The 18333-nt window shown below is 37.4% G+C and overlaps 1 protein-coding gene across 3 annotated transcripts in view; it reads right to left on the reverse strand.

Annotated features, from left to right (window-relative positions):
- LOC150083765 (tyrosine-protein phosphatase non-receptor type 13-like) overlaps positions 1-18333 on the reverse strand; it is a 478105-nt gene that overhangs the window by 401886 nt on the left and 57886 nt on the right. For 2 of the 3 annotated variants that reach the window (XM_090378206.1, XM_090378207.1), the window contains 2 exons: positions 13173-13268; positions 10827-10884 (listed from right to left, as the gene is read on the reverse strand). In XM_090378206.1, the coding sequence (XP_090234332.1) occupies positions 10827-10884; positions 13173-13268 (154 nt within the window). Of the gene's footprint in view, positions 1-10826; positions 10885-13172; positions 13269-18333 lie in introns of those variants that run through there. The other variant, XM_090378208.1, reaches the window with a different exon arrangement.

Here is an 18333-nt window from a genome sequence, read left to right on the forward strand (position 1 = left end):
TTGATATTGGACTTGAACTTCTGTAGATTGTAATTTTCAGGAAATACGTATGAAGGAAGGTTGTTCCAGAAAACAGCAGTTGAATGAATAAATGAGGAAGATGAAAAGTTGGTTCTGTGGGTTTGAAGTTGGACAGTAAATGGATGTTGGCTGGTGGCGGCACGTGTTCGGACTGTTTTGAAAGAGAGAGCCGGAATTATAGAAGCCAATTCAGAAGAACAGTGCCCATGGAAGTATCTGTAGAAGAGGCATGCAGCAGAAACAGTGCGTCTATGAGAAAGCGAGTGGAGAAACTCTGTTAGAGATGAATCATTATTTAACCTAACTGCCCTCTTCTGAATGGAATCAAGAAGCCTGAGAGAGGTTTTGGGGGCACCACCCCAGATGTGGGAACAATATTCCATGGCAGGGAGGGAGGATTTGCGATTTATACAGAGTGAGCAGCTGTTTGGAAGAAAAGTAACGCCGAGAGCGAAAGAGAAAACCAAGTTTTTTAGATGCAGAGGAAGCAATATTTGTAATGTGCTTGTGCCAAGATAGATTAAAAGTCAGGGTAATCCCCAAAAGAGATATATCATTTTGCCTAGAAATCGGAGTGTCACTAAACATAAGCATAGGAGCAGAAGAATCCTTTTTGCGAGATATAAGACAAGACTGAGTTTTAGAAGGGTTAAAATCAACTAAGTTGTCTTTTCCCCACTGGAGAATTACCTGAAGATCGACATTTAAGGAATTGGTAGCAGATTTTCGAGAAGTTGAAGCTGATTGAGCAGGACAAGGTTTCTCAAAATGGAAAGTTGAATGCAATGTGCTATCATCGGCAAAACTATGGATAGGATTTCCAGTCAATGGAAGAAGGTCATTGATTTACAAGAGGAAAAGAGTGGGGGAAAGAACTGAACCTTGGGGGACACCGGCATTAGTGGAGAAGTTAGAAGATAGAGGGCCATCTACCATCACCCTCAGTGAGTGATCAGAGAGAAAACTGGATAACTAATTACTAAAAACAGTTGGCAAACCATAAGATGGAAGCTTGTTTAGAAGACCTTTATGCCAAACACGATCAAAAGCCTTTGATATGTCAAGAGCAACTACTTGTGTTTCACCGAACCTTTCCATTCAATTAGTCCATAAATGGGTAACATAAGCCAGAATATCACCAGTGGATCGACATTGACGGAATCCATACTGGCGATCGTTGATCAGACGGAAGGTTTCTAGGTGGTTTAAGAGTTGGCGGTTAATTGATTTCTCCATTACTTTAGAAAGAGTAGAAGTAATTGCAATGGGACGATAATTGGATGGGAGGGATTTGTCACCCTTTTTAGGAACTGGCTGGATATGAGCAAATTTCCAAGCAGAAGGAAAAACACCTTTGGAATCAGAAAGTGAAAAAAGGCGGCAAAGAATAGGAGTAAGTTCAGGAGCACAGGTTTTGAGAACAAGTGGAGAAATACCATTGAGACCTGGGGCTTTCTTAGCATCAAGATTCATCAAAATCCTTCTAATATCCTTTTGACGGAAGACCACAGGAGGCATTGAATGGAGCATGTTGGGAATGGTGGGAGGTGTTTTACCAAGATCATTAATACATGAGCTGGAAGAAAAATGGGATGCTAGCAGGTCAGCTTTATCCTTGGCTGAAGTGACAACAGAACCATCTGGTTTGGACAGAGGTGGGAGCAGAGATGGGCAAAAGTTGCGGCCAATAGCTTTGGCAAGAGACCAGAATGCTCGGCTACCATTAGGGCAAGAAGCAAGTTTTCTACTCTTAGCCTGTTCAAACTCTAGTTTTGATTGATTAATAACTGCTTTACAATTGTTGCGAGGTTTCGTGTACACAGAAAATGAAACTGGAGAATTAGAAACAAGCCAATTACGATATGCAACATTCTTCTCTTGAACAGCCTTAGCACATTTATGGGAAAACCAAGGTTTAGATAAAGGACGAGATTTTAAAGTGGAGTGTGGGATAAAGGATTCCATTCCTGCAAGAATAATTTCATTGACACGATCTGAGCAAACGTTGACATCAGAAGTTTTGAAACAGTAATCCGACCAAGGAAAAGAAGAAAAGAAGTCTCGCAGGTCATCCCATTTTTGCATTCTTGTAATGCCAAACAACACGAGGTTGGGAATAGCCATGAGATAAAGGTTCCATTGGAGAAGAGACAATCACCAAGTTGTGATCTGAAGTGCCTAAAGGACCTCTCACTTCGACCGTATACTTAGATGGGTTGTTTGTGAGAAAGAGATCAAGCGTATTGGCTGTATGATTAGGATTGTCTGGTATTCTTGTAGGTAAATGAACAATCTGTGCTAGTTCATTAGTAATGGCAAAATTCTCAGCATCTCGACTTGCTGGGTCGGTGTGACTAGAAAACAGAAGCCAGCTGGAGTTGTGAACATTAAAATCACCAAGGAAAATTACCTCACTGTTAGGAAAGTTGGACTGGAGAAAGTCAAGTTGCAAAGAGAGGAAGTCAAAGAGCTCCAAGTGATTAGTGGAGTTTGGAGAACGGTAGAGACAACAGATGAATTTGACACAATGAGGTAGAGAGATTTTAAGCCAGAGAAGCTCGAAGAGAGGAGATTCCAAATTGCCAAGTCTCTGACAGGGAATATCAGAATGGACATATGCACAAGTACCACCTTTGAGGCGAAAGGAATCATACAGCGAATAATTTGGGCATCTGAGATGAGCAGTAGTTGAATCAACCGATAACTGAGATTCTGTCAGAAAAAGTATATGGGGTTTGGCAGACTGCAAGTGGAAATGGACATCGTTGAGATTAGAATTGAGACCACGTATATTTGTGAAATGATTAGGAAGTCTTTGGGAGGTTTAGATCTTTTCACAGATAAGCTTGCTCTATTAGTTTGACAATTCATTGTGTATTCAATAGTAAGAAAAAGTGGGTGGGACATGCTGTATGAAGTAATGAAATTTTTGGATATGGCGTACATGTGGTAAGAATATACCCAGATCCTTGACATAATGTGGCCTCGACAATACTCCCCGCATACACACTACTCGGACTCCCTCCAGTCACTATCTGGCAGAGTAGAGGTAGCAAGATTATACACTAGCTGATCCAGAAGTCTCCTAGAGAGTTACCAATAGGTTCTGTTCGGTGTACTAACTAGCGGTGGGCCTGCGAACACCGTTTTAGAGCTGTATCCTCGAAATGTAAGGAATATTGGATCTCACCGCAACGTCCATCATAACCTCAAAAGTCACCAATCATACTGCATGATGGAATAGATAGGGAAGGGTCGACCGGAACTTAGCTCTAGAGACTAAAGAGACTAAACAAAAAGTTGGGAGAACAGTAGAGACAACAGATGAATTTGACTCAATGAGGTAGAGAGATTTTAAGCCAGAGAAGATCGAAAAGAGGAGATTCCAAATTACCAAGTCTCTGACAGGGAATATCGGAACGGACATATGCACAAGTACCACCTTTGAGGCGAAAGGAATCATACAGTGAATAATTTCAGCAATTGAGATGAGCAGTAGTTGAATCAACTGATAACTGAGTTTCTGTTAAAAAGAGTATATGGGGTTTGGTTGACTGCAAGTGGAAATGGACATCACTGAGATCAGAAATGAGACCATGTATATTTATGAAATGAATTAGAAGTGTTTGGGAGGTTTAGATCTTTTCGCAGATAAGCTTACTCTATTAGTTTGGCAATTCATGGTGTATTCAATAGTAAGAAAAAGTTGGGGGGGGGGGAGGAGAAATGCTGTGTGAAGTAATGAAATTTTTGGATATGGCGTACACATGGTAAGAATGTACTTAGATTCTTGACATAATGTGGCCTCAACAATGTCCCCACCCCCACATACACACTACTCTGACTCCCTGCAGTCACTATCTGGCAGAGTAGAGTAGAGGTAGCAAGATTATATACTTGCTGATCTGGAAGCCTCCTAAAGAGTTACCAATAGGTTTGGTCTGGTGTACTAACTAGCGGCCGGCCTGAGAACACCGTTTTAAAGCTATACCCTCAAAATGTAAGGAAGATTGGGTCTCGCCATAATGTTTATCATAATCTCAAAAGTCATTAGTCATACTGCATGATGGAAGAGATGGGGAAGGGTTGTCTGGAACTTAGCTCTGGAGACTAAACATGGGTTCCACCACTTCAGGCCTCCAATAAGCAAAGTGGTGGTATTGCGTCGGTTGATGAGAGTCGTCTACCACCTAGTACTGCCTGGTAACACAGAGGGGCAGCATTCCTCCATGTGGTGTGGGCACCACCCCTTGACCCCTGCTTATGTTGGTTCACACCTGGGTGGTCACCCCCAGTGTGCTTGTGCATTGGGGTTATACCCAGGATTATTAATAGTCCCACCATCGTGAAGGTGCAAGCTTAGGATTTGGCTGTCACAGACCGTTCGGACTTCTCTGAAATTGGTACTACACTGAGTGTACTCAGGGTGCTGCCGAGTTTAGTACCAAAAAATTAATATCTTATTCTGTGATTATTGCTACCGCATGCTGTACCTTGCATTTGTAAAGGTTACACTTCAGTTGCCATTTCTCAGTCCATCTGCATAATGTTTTTTGCAACAGCAAACCTTCATTACTGTTATTAACTACCCAGACAACCTTTGTATCATCTGCAAAACATAGACATTAAGCCTGATATAACCTCATCAATATCATTAATAAATACAGAAAGCAACAATGAGCCCAGCACCAAATCCTGTCGGATGCCACTAATAACATTAATCCACGAAGAGCAGAGTCCACTGATAACCACTCCGACCACTTCCACCCAAACATTCCTTTATCCATAGTAGTAACTTTCCTTTAATGCCATACTGCTACAATGTACAGCAACCTCTTATGTGCAACAGTACCAAAAGCTTTTCTGAAATCCAAGTATATGATATCAATTTTTATTTTTTGCATCTAGTTACTTTGTCACTGCCTAATAGTATCTTATCAAATTGGCCAGATCAGATAAACAAACCCATGCTGTGTCTGAAGTATAATTGTAGCCTTCTCTAGGCAACCCAACATTACTTCTTTAACAAGTGACTCCATTAATTTCCTTAGAGGTTAAGCTAACAGATCTGTAATTACTCATATCACCCTTTGACCCCCCCCCCCTTTTGAATTGAGGATACATTCGGTAATTTCCAATCCACAGAGACCTTCCCTGAGACCAAACATTTTCCCATAATTATGGCTAAGACTTTTTTGCTTACCTCCTTTGCTGCCTCCCTTAATATAATTAGATAGATCCCATCCATCTCAAGATGCCTTTTTTTTTTATGTTTAACTTCAGTAATTTTTATTTCATTTTCCTCCCAGTATACAAAAATCATTTAGCTCCCTGTGAGACTTTGATAAACTTCTGGCATTCCCTTCCCTAAAGAATTCCTCATGTGTGAACGTAGATGCAAAATATCTATTCAACCTGTCAGCAACCAGAGCAGGATCAACAGTTACCCCATCGATATCAAGTGAACCAATGTAATTCAGCCAATTCCTTCTACTCTTAATATAAGTAAAGAAGTCTTTGGTGGTTTGTTGACATTCTTCGCCAGTGACTTCTCGTAAAAAGAGGGCACTGACTCTTTAAAAATTACAGCTGTGAATTACAGGCTCCGAAAAAGCGATAAGTGTTTGCTATTTTATTTACCTAATTGTTATTTTATATTGTTCTTTGTAAGTAGCCTTATAGTTCTAGTTACGCTGGTTATTTTTATTTTAGGTAAGAGTTTTTGTTGATTACTACTTAATATACATAAAGCCGTTGTTTCGTTCGAATCTTGCAGCTATTGTTTTTGTATAGAGTGGTAGGGAATTCAAATTTTTAATTGTGGTAACTAGGTAGCTCTAACGAAAAATATATAGCATAATAATATGCATCACTCCATTTAGGATTCTATTAGATAGTGTAGTATTGAGAATTAATTAATTAAATTTATTGATCTTATTAATTTAAAATATCATGCCCCAGACTAGCGCAGCAAAGCAACGGGCACAAAGTGGCAGGAGTGCTGTGACTTGGGGAGAACTGAGGGGGGGCGATTCTCCAACACATCACAGCCTAAAAAAATGTGCAACTTGTGAAATTTTTGCCAAACTTTCTGGAACAGAACATGATGTTGTTGTTGTTTGATTTTTAGGAGCATTAGCAACTAAGGCCATATTGCTCCGGGATATGCGGTAGTCATTCCCTGACCTTTCCGCATCCTCCGTATTTGGTGGTGACGGGCTCGAACCCTGGTCTAATCAAGAAGTGTGTGTGCTACGCACTGCTGCTCCTTCCCACCTGGCTACGGAGGCGCCAACAACAGAACACGATCCAGCCAAGGAGGATGTCTTTGTGTGTGCCAGGTGAAGAGTGTCTAGAAATTAGGCGTCAACTCAGTGTTCTAATGGGCAAAAACTTGGCAAAAAGCCTAACAAACGGCGGATATAGGGGAAACCCTGGAAGCCGCTAATAACTTACAAATACACTTTATCTGTACATGTCGCGAATGGATATATATGTGAGGATGTATATAATTGTATATAAATCTTGCATCATGTATATATAAATGGATGTATATAAATCTTGAGAATGTATATAGAATTGTGTGTATAAATAAAATGTAAAAAAAAAAAAAATGTTCTAATGGGCATCTATGAGAGCTTAAGGTGTAGGGTAGATGCCCTCGAAAAAATTAATATGAGGGGACCATCAAGCTCTCAGCTGCCCAACTCAACGTTACAGGTCACTCCTGGGCATCTGGCAACACAGCGGAAATCTCCAAGGCAGAATGCACTGGTCCCGCAGGAGTTAGTTATTGTTGGTGATTCTAGTTATAGTTGGTCACTCGCACACTAGTAAGACTTATGGATTTATTGGATGATTGTTTTCTGCAGCAGCATGTTTGAGAGGCAACCAGAGATGGTAATACTCTTGATCTGGTTATCAGCGGTGATCTGTGTATTAAGAATTTGCAGATAAAGGAACCACCAGGTGTTAGCGATCACAGTGTACTGATGTGGGATTTACTTAAAGATATAATTACCATCAGGGGTAAAGGAAAGGGTTTTTGCTTCCGTAAAGGCGACTACAGAGGTCTCAGACAGTTTTTAATTTCTGTTTGTTTGTTTGTTTGTTATTTGATTTTTAGGAGCATTAGCAACTAAGGCCATATTGCTCCGGGATATGCGGTGGTCATTTCGTGACCTTTCCGCATCCTTCATATTTGGTGGTGACGGGCTCGAACCCCGGTCTAATCAAGAAGCGTGTGCTATGCACTGCTGCTCCTTCCCACCTGGCTACGGAGGCGCCTTTTTAATTTCTGTACAGTGGGATAAACTGATGTTACCAACAGTAAATTCTAAGTGGGAGGCATTCAAGGAATTAATCATGGAAGCTAATAGTGAAATTATAGTAACCTTATAATACCGTGATAAATCTGACTAAAAAATGAATAGCAAATGCTTAGAAAACAGTACTCACCTTGTATAAATCTGCAATAAATTTTTTTGGTAGATGGTGGTTAAATTTAGGTTGGAAGAAGCATTAAAAAGAACTAAGGCGGGGGAATGGGGTGAAAATATTTTAAACAGATTTTAAAATGAGCGCAAGGAAGTAGAAATGCAGATCTCCAATCCTTGGTTGTCATAAAGAGGTTAAAAGACGTAAATGAAAAAAAAAAAAAAAAGAGGGAGAAGACTGGTGGTGCCAATAGTCGTTACGAGGGACTTTCGTAAGTAAACCGTCATCAGTTGGCAAATGGAAGAGAAGTGAGCACGTGTTGTATTTAAAAGATTATCTAAACTCCCATGATGCTCTTTTTGATACGTGAGAACTTTAGCCACGAGAGGTTCCAAGCCGGTGAAAGGTTGAAGGGAAATTTAGCGTTAATAATGTAACTTCCCTTCAACCTTTAGCGTCAATAATGTAACTTCCAGTTTACTTAAAGATGGCAGTGACATCTTTAAGTAAACCTTACATCAATACAATGATCACCTCCACCTGGTGCCTCTTTTATCTTCAGATTCTTAATGCAAGAAGGATCACTGCCGATAATCAGATCAAGAGTATTACTTCCTCTGGTTGCCTCTCAAACATGCTGCTATAGAAAACAATCATCCAATAAATCCACAAAAGTCTTGCTAGTCTGAGTGCCCAACCATGAGCTCCAATCAATATCTGGAAAGTTAAAATCTCCCATTATAAGACATTCTGATTTACTGACCCACTCTATTTCTCTGTACAGCTGTTTGTTGTACTCATCACAATCATTCTGCCTCTAACACACACTCCTACTCCCATTTTTGTTTTCACAGTGCTGTCACAACAAACTGACACACCATTGCACTGGCCACCCATGACAACTGGATGCACTTTATTAAGATTTTACATGCTTAGATTTTACCTCATACATGCTTTTCATTTGAAGGGGTTGTTTGAGTGGTTAAAATTGATAAAATTAAAAGGGATTCTAGCATTTTTTTTTTTTTTTTTTTTTTTTTTGTCTAAGCTGTCAGAGAACCTAAACGTAAGTTTAGGTTCTCTGACACTCAAAATTGCTCCTGCAGCCTCCCAGAAACAGTGTCTCACATAATCTATGACTGTCATATCTACCTGGACATCAGAAAACAAATATATCTGGAAACAAATATTTACAGCTTGGAAGAAGCACTACAGCTGGTCTCCAGTAAAGAGACCTTCATGGCATTTGCCAATTTTGCAGACAAAGTTTTCAAGAGAAGATGTAGGATACTGCACTCAACACCCAACTGAAGAAACCTGCTACCACTTCCTCCTACTGTCTAACTACTTTCTACTTCTCAAATTCTTTGTGGGGGATGCCTCAACTGTATCTTCCCACTCCACCTACCATTTCTTCATTAAGGTTTTTTTTTTTTTTTTTTTCCTTTTTTGGAGGCCCAAGGAGAGGCTCCTCTCTGGAGGACACCTCTTCCACTCAACGTCCACGCTTACTAAACTGCCAGCCGGCATTGACGCATTCCTCATACAGATGCTACAGTGGCTAATGGGGGGAGCCCTGGAGACTACCATAAAACCACCACATGCTGACATTTTGTCCTTTCTGTATTTTGTCCTTTCTCCACATATTCAAACTCTGCATCCCTTATATCTGCGTATCCTCACAATGTCTGCATTTCATGACTTGATCAGCACTTTGCATTCATCAAATTTATTTACTAGGCTCCTGGGCTCCTTATATCTGCGTAACCTCACAATGTCTGCATTTCATGACTTGATCAGCACTTTGCATTCATCAAATTTATTTACTAGGCTCCTAGGCATTGCTGTACATGCAAGCATACATGCACCTGTTCTTGCTCTTAGTTATCCTAACACAGCCCAGCCCAAGTATTTCCTTGTTTCATGATGATCTACAGCAGGTCTTGTAATTCCCGGTACTTTGCTTTCTGGACTACTGCATGTTCCAATAGAAGCAGTGCAAGAATCACTTTGACTCTGCCCTGCGGCTATTGTTAATCTATTAGTCTGTGCATCCCAGCCCCAAGCTAGCAGTTTCATTCCACCCTCCATCAAACACTGCCTTGATAGCATCAGCAAATATTGTTGAATGTTTTTTATTAAAGCATATTCCATCAGTCTCTCCTATTAACAAGCACAGACCACCCCGAGAAAAACTGTACCCCATGAGCCTTGCACAATCTCTCCAGGCAGGGCCGAATTGATTGACAAGGCTCTCATTATGTACTCCTGCCTAGGGTGTCTGGGTACAATTGCTTTCAAATTTAACTCTAACTCACAACATTTGAGACCTTTATTCGGAGGAAACTGCCCCCCCCCCCCCCCCCAATCCTCAATTCTCTCTGAAGTCACATTATCCCTGCTACTTTGAGCCCTTTGCTTTGCTGTTCTGAAGCATGATTTCTGTTCAATTTCTTTAGTGTAGTATTCTCAATTTAATCGAGAATACTACACTAAAGTAATATAATTAAATGCAGTAATTACACTTTGCACTGGTATGTAGTAATAATACTCCTCATAGATCATCAAAACCTTACATTGGGACATTATAGTGTCAGATACCTTCGTGGTATGGCATTGTGACATAGACATTACATTGAGAACGAATTGACCCTCTATGAGGGTATCTGGGATAATTGTACAACAACAATGTTAGTGGTACAACATTGTAAATATTTTTCAAAGTTACTGGGAAAGCTAGCTGGGACCGCATAGTAGAATAAAAAGAAATAATAAAATACCGCACACTACAGTACAAAGTTAAAATGTACAAAGTTACAATTTGTGGCAAATCACTGAAACAAAGGTTCTACGTATATTAAGCAGTAATTAAATCTCTAGCTAAATTTAAAAACAAACTAAAAAACGTGGCTAGGATTATAAAGCTATTTATAGAATATGATTTAATATAGCTAATTAGGTCAATAAAATGGCAAAATTTTTCAATCACTTATCCATTCCCAGCAGCTCAAACTTTTCCAACTAGTACATGGATATGCTCAAAACAATCTGCACTTATTCTGACAATAACATCACTCTAATGTTCAGATATAAAGTCAGGATACGAAAAAAAATATATACATTTAAAAATGTCTGATTATTTAGTTTTTCAATTTTTACAAAACTTCCAAACTGCTCAAAAAAAAAATAAATAACTCACTCCAGGTTGCATACCATCCAGAAAATCACTTGATGGGTTAATGTGGAATTTATACAAGGAAATAACCATTATCAAAGGAAAGGTTCCTGACTTTGAAAAACATAGACCTACAATACATACTTGTGAAAATATTAAGCAAATTTTTTTTATATTTAAAATCACTACTTACCACTTTTGAATGAATATATATTGTCTGCAGCAATACCTTCCTTTTTTAACATATCTATCTAAAACAAAATAATAAAAAAAACAGAAAAATAAGCCTTGAGGCAGACAATTTAAGCATGGTCATGTTAAAATAAGAAACTTACACATAAAGATAAAAACTATAGGCTGGCCTCCATTAACACGATTAATTCGTCCTGCGAATGCATCGCACAAAACGGAAACATGTTAATCAAAAATCAATAGGGAAAATTATAATTGGTTAGTGACTTTCAGGAATGTCCATAAAGAATTTTAAAAATACCTTTTAAATAACTTTTTAACTGTATACTATATAAAAGATAATGAAAATAATTATAGATTAAATGTTTATTGTATAAAATACACAATGAAGGTCATTCTCTGTACTCATTCCAGCAGCTGCACATCCTTCCTAAAACAAGGCCTTCAGACATATATTCAAATTGATCTTACAGGACTTTGCTCATAATGTTTATTCAGCTTAAAATGTCATACCAAACATTGAAGGAGTTTGAAAAGCCTAAAAGTTTTTGATAAAGTTTTAACACCCAGCAGATAAATTTGTTGTAATAGTTTTTTTCAACAGTCAAGATTTCTGTATAATAGAATTCCTGTTTTTAAACTGTTCACTTGTTTCTTATTGATTGATAATAATATTTTGTTTAAATTTTTTTTTCTGTTGTTGTTCTGATGTTTGGTGCCCCTATAAACTTCAGCACCATGAGCCAATGCCACACTGGCTCATCCCTTCAGCCAACCCTGTTGATTCAAAGATTTATTTACATTCAACTCAAAGGTTGAGTTGCCATAATATTAATTTATATTACATTTAATTCCTGCTAAAATTGACAGCAGTTTGAATATTTTTTTCATTTCAAAAATATTTTAGTTAACTTTTTTCAATAATTTTAAACTAAAAAAAGTTCTTGCAGTTAATTGATAGAATACATGAATATATGAATTATATATCAAATTTAAATATATGAATATATATTAAGGGGGTATCAAAAAGTTCACACCCTGACCTAGATAAAACATCAGTAGGAAGATGCCGTTTTTAATATGAGTTGTCTACATATTCAATAACTAATGTGTGAAATTTCATTTCCGTAGATGATTGTACACCACAGGAAGCCCAGAATCTGAGGAAAGATGCTATGGTTAACCAAGTGGAGTATCGAGCAGTGATCACAAGTTCCTGCATTTGCAGGGCAAGAAAGCTCAGGAAATTGACGGAGAAATGAAAGCTGCATATGGGCAGAATTGTCCATCCTATGACACTGTAAAATAGTGGAAACAGGAGTTCCAGTGTGGTCGTACAAGCGTCTTTGACAAGCCAAGAGAAGGAAGGCCATCAACATCCACAGACAGTGAGACGGTTGCAAAGGTTGAGCAGCTGGTGCTAAGTGACAGTTGTGCAACAATTCATTTCATCGCAAATGGTGGGAATTAGTTATGGGTCTACCCACAGCATTTTACATGACCATCTGCACAAGTCTAATGTCTCCGCACAATGGATTCCAAAATTGCTGATGCCTTTGCAGAAGCAATGTTCTCGCCAATTGTTGGATTTGTGTAATGCAGATGTTGAGAACTTTTTTGATCAGTTGGTAACAAATGACGAATGCTGGGCGTACAATGAAGAAATCATTGGGTGGATGTCACTTTGATTCGTCTCAGGAAGTCATCAATGAAGTGGAATCATGGTTTCAGGCAAAAAGTGCAGATTTCTATGATTAAGGCATTAAACAACTGATCCATAGATGGGAGAAATATGTTACTAAACATGGAGAGTACACACAAAAAAGGATTAAAGTTCCTGTGAAGTTTCACCTTTCTAGAGCTATTATTTCTAGGTAAGGGTACAAACTTTTTGATACCCCCTCGTATATGAAATTTGAATATTTGAAATCAAAGAAGATAAATATCTTTATTTGTATTGAAATTTCCTATTCACAAGGCACACTGTTTTATTTTTATTTATTTATTTTTTTGGTTGATGCTGTATAAGCTTACTTTCTCACATCATTTACCACTATTAATCAGTCGTTGTGATGACAATGTCATGTGAATAGGAAATTTTTCAAAATATTTACAACATAAAAAAAAAACCTACTTCATATATCAAATAATGAATAATAATTGATTTTAGCACAGAATATAAATACAATTCATTAAATTTCTAATTCACTGTTTATTATAAATTAAATCAGCAAGCAAATATTTCTCTTGAAATTTTCGCATGTTAAATTATACAAAATATACTATGAACATGAAGGATTAATAAAAAAATAAGCATAAGTTTCAGAACTGCTATTTATATACTTACCTCAGACAAACTGCCTAAAACTTCTCTGTGCAAATGTGAAACTAGCTGACTTGGTGTCAGTCCACCCAAATATTTTGAAGAGTGAAGTGCAGACACCTAAAAAGAAGGTTAATTTAATAAAATAAACAATTATCATTATTAGTAGTCATATGGTGCAAGGAAGCCACAGGCTTTTGCACCATCAGCCAATTCATTAATTTTATTGGCGCTCCTGACATTACTGTAGACATTAAGACTAATATATTAGTGTAAAGTTTATTAATAGACTTATGCAATATAATATAGTTAAAGTGATCAGACGTCCTGGATTATGTGGGACAATCCCAGATTTCAGTCGTTTGCCCTGCATTGCAAACTGTCCTAGAAAATGTCCCGGATTGGAGATGTAGCCTCCATAACTTAAAGGCAAACATAATGCAACTCATTTGCATTATGTTTGCTAGGAACCAGTGGTACAACAGAAAGAGTTTTTTTCAATAGTAAATAAGCTATGGACTTCAACAAAAACAAAGCTGACCACAGAAACACTGAAAGCAATACTACAAGTTAAGTGCAATTTTGCTAATTCTTGTGAAGAATTTTATGAAGATATAGCAAATAAGGAAGAATTAAGAAAAATTCACTCAGCAGAAAAATATATATTTAATTATATTATTTAATTTCTCTTGTTTTTATTGTGAAAAGTATGCATTTTTAATATTATTATATCTCAGAAGAAACTTAACCTTTTTTCACTAAACAAAAATGAAAATCAATTAAAAACATGATCCCTCTAATAAGTGTTTTTTTTACCTTCTAATTACAATTATTTTTCTCAGTTCACATCCTTCATGCAACCCTCTGTTTGTTACGTAGCATAACATGAGGGGTGCCATATACTGAATTTCAGCCTTTCTGTGGAAAAAAAAAATATATATATATATATATATAAACTTAAGTGAGAATAATGATTAAAAAATAAAAATGCCAGCAGCATGGCAAGGACAGAAGAGCGAAAATTGTGAAATTATACATAACGATCAAACCAACAGGGAGGGAAGAGAATAAAATTATTGCAGCAGAAACTCTCGAAGATAATTTAGGAGTCTAAGTACAAAGATAATAAAATATAATCAATTAAATTTTAAATAGCCAATTAAATGAAATTTAATGGCACCCCCTCTGACAGGCACCAGGTCCAAATTTATGTGAAATATCATGAGCAGAGATGTGAATAACTACAATAAAATAAAATAAAATAAAACAAAAACAGAAATAGACTGACCATTATGCCCCATCTCAACAGAGGACCACAAGGCCAATAATGGTCGGGGAATCGCTGCATTTTGATCGCTAGACAAATTGCTGCAAAGGCGAATCGATCGAAGGATCAGTCCACCATCCGATCCCCAGATCAAACCGCCAATGCAGAGGACTTGAACAGCGGTGGTCCTGATGCAGCGAAAATTAAAAACAGGACAGATACAAGCACTCAAATGCAAAGCCACACCACTGACAAAAGTAATCTTAACCAGATCAAGTCCTCTGCATTGGCTGTTTGTTTGTTTGTTATTTGGTTTTTAGGAGCATTAGCAACTAAGGCCATATTGCTCCGGGATATGCGGTGGTCATTCCCTGACCTTTCCGCATCCTCCGTATTTGGTGGTGACGGGCTCGAACCCCGGTCTAATCAAGAAGCGTGTTCTACGCACTGCCGCTCCTTCCCACCTGGCTACGGAGGCGCCACCTCTGCATTGGCAGTTCGATCTGGGGATCAGAGAGTGGACTGATCTTTCGATCGATTCGTCTTTGCGGCAATTTGTCTAGTGATCAAAATGCAGCGATTCCCTGACCATTATTGGCCTTGTGGTCCTCTGTTGAGATGGGGCATAATGGTTAGTCTATTTCTGTTTTTATTTTGTTTTATTGTAGTTGTTCACATCTCTGCTCAGGATATTTCACACAAATTTGGACCTGGTGCCTGTCAGAGGGGGCGCCATTAAATTTCATTTAATTGGCTCTTCAAAATTTAATTGATTATATTTTATTATCTTTGTATTTAGACTTTCTAAGATATCTTCGAGAGTTTCTGCTGCAATAATTTTATTCTCTTCCCTCCCTGTTGGTTTGATTGTTATGTATAATTTCACAATTTTAGCTCTTCTGTCTTGCCATGCTGCTGGCATTTTTATTTTTTAATCATTATTCTCACTTAAGTTTGTATCTCAAGTGTCATGTAGAGGAAAATGCTTTTGGCTGCCTCTGATGTATGTTTACCCCTTTTTTTATGTAAGATTCAGTTTTCAATTATTTCAAACATTATTCAAATATAAGTGTATATATATATATATATATATATATATATATATATATATATCTGTATTAAGTGAAGAAGTATTTGTAAATTTTAACATAGAGAGCAGTATTGATTGACGCACAGGTCTTTCGCAGACTGCACCTAATCTCACTCAACCTGCTACCTCATTGCCAATCAGATAAAAAAAAAAAATTTTTTTTTTACTCTACCATATTCTATCATATCTAGAAAATTTTTACTCTACCACATTCTATCATACCTAGGAAATTTTTACTCTACCATAATCTATCATATCTAGAATATATATATATACACACACAGGCAACCCCTGTATAACACAGTACTTGTACAACATGGTTTCGCTCTAACACTATTGATAAATTGTGGCAATCCTCGCACAAATAATACAGTATTTAAATAATACAGTATTCAAATAATACGGTTTCACTCTAACATGGTTAGAAAATTGCAGAAAACCTTACTCTTTATTTTTGAACATTTGTATGGGGGGAAACCCTGCTATTATGTTGGATTTAATTTTTCAAAATTTGCGATCTTTTGTGAATCGCTGCTGTTGACTTGCTAGTCGTTATGCAAAAGAAAATTATTGGGAAATCCCCGTATTTTATTTAGTTGGATTGTTTGTTGGTATTGGGCTTAATGACACAAGGGCTACTAAGGTCAAATTGTGTCTGTTCATTGTTTATTTACAGGAACATAGAGCTATAGATATTAAACTGTATGATCCTGTACAGGTCAATATATTTTAGGTACATCAAAAGTTCTATGTTTGCTTCATTTCCTATGAAGGGATAAATCATGAGATGTTCAATGTGGAGAGAGATTGAAAAGTGTTAGAGCAGATGGTTGAATGTAAGGGACAATTGACTAGAAAATGATGGACTGTTAAGTTGCATCTGACAGGATGAACACTGAGGTGAGTTTTCTCCCAATAGTAAGAAGAGATGTGTATAATGAGCGTGTCCAATTCTAAGTCTTGCCAATAACCGCTTCCTCTCCTCTGTTTTGTTGGAAGCCAGAGAGCCACAGCTTTGGTTCTTGCTTTATCTGGTAAAGTTTATTGTTGGTCTTACTTTTCCAGATCTGTGACCAGTTGTCATAGCATGCTTTGTGAATGATAGGTCTTATAGTTGCTGTAAGGAACCTGAGGATGTTGTGAGAGAGCAGGTTGAGGATGTTTAGTGGCAATGTCAGCAATTTCATTTCCTGGAATGCCAGAATGACCAGAGATCCAGCAAAAACTGATTGACTGATTGGACATGCAGCAGGAGATATTCTTCTTTATGGCAGACACAGCACTGAGGGAGTCTATATAAATTATGGCAGGTGAGATGTATAGCTCAATAATTTTACTAAGTGCTAACTTGATAGCATATAATTCAGCAGTGAAGATGCTGCAGGCTAATGGTAGTGAGGCTGTAGCAGTAAATGAAGGAAAAACTGCAACCTACTGTACTCGCAGTTTTCGATCCGTCAGTACAGATTTTACAGGCACGGGTGTTCAGAGTAGCGTGAGCTGAGTCAAACTGCCTGATAATTGCAAGGTGGTATGACATTTTCCCCCACTGAAGAAAATGTACATCGTAAGAGGCAAAAACGTATGTCCAAGGGACAACACGAGCAGTTGTGAAATATCATTTAAACAACATTCCAATTTTGAACAAGCTCTTTAATTCCAAGGGAAGCAGGTCTATTTTCATTTGGTTTGCTCTCAAAGAAAAAATCCCACTGAGTATTATAAAGATACTCCCAACTGGGATGCAATGGAAGGCTCTGGATTTTAGCAGCGTATTGGAGCAGCAATGTTTTCCTACGAAGACTAATGGGAGAACATGCGCTTTGGATTGGAGAAGTCCCGAAAGCACCCAATGCAGTTCTCAGAGCATTGTGCTGGATGATATTTAGACGTTGTAAAGGAGTGCTTCTGGCAGAGTCACATACTAGACAACCATAATCTAAGTATGAATGGATTAAAGTTCTGTAAAGGTGAAGTTAAGTACAAGTAATTCCCGACTTTACGAGTTAATTCGTTCCTAGCATGCCTTCATAAAGCAAAAACTCGTAAAATGGAAATTTCCTTCCATATACATTAATGTTAAAAATAGGGGTTACATTCTCAACAATGATTGATTTATCCAAAGAAATGAAAACATAGCCTGTAAAATCAAGCAAATTATAATATTAAAGAAATTATTTATGACTTACAAATATTAAAGAATGTTTATTCTTTAATATTTGTAATGTGATCAATGAGTGTGCATTGACTAAATGCACACTCATTGATCACTCATTATTGGCTCGGCACTCATTGGTTTGTTGCACAATGAGTCGTCTTCTTCAGAAATGCTTCAAGAGGAGTTTGTTTCCAAGATAATCTTCTCTTTTCTTTATAAATTTCAATAGCATGCACAAGTATTTTTTAACGGAACGCACAAATTGCAACTCACACGATTTGCGCAGAGTAACAAGTTTACGAAGCTTAAAAAAAGGAATGAAGAGAACATTCTGAAAATTTATTTGTTTTTTATACAACTGAAGATTTCAGTAAAGGGGAAACACATTTCACCATAATAACATAAAAAAAACTACACATTCCAGCTATTGGTATTTTCGCAAATGCAAGAAGATAGAGTTTACTACCAGTTTATAACAGATCACACTAACAGAAAAGCCCAATAAACCAGAAATTGCAAATTGTTTTTATTGTTTTATGGTTATGACCTCCAGAAATGTTTCAGAAAAAATATCACAAAGGTGTTCAAAAACAGATTCTTATAGCAGAACATGTGATAACAATGAAAGTGTAGTGCATTATAATGATTTGAATTGGTAACTAATACAATT

Source organism: Mastigoproctus giganteus, chromosome 7 (assembly GCF_048544385.1).
Source record: "Mastigoproctus giganteus isolate SK-2022 chromosome 7, ASM4854438v1, whole genome shotgun sequence".
Lineage (NCBI taxonomy): Eukaryota > Metazoa > Arthropoda > Arachnida > Uropygi > Thelyphonidae > Mastigoproctus > Mastigoproctus giganteus.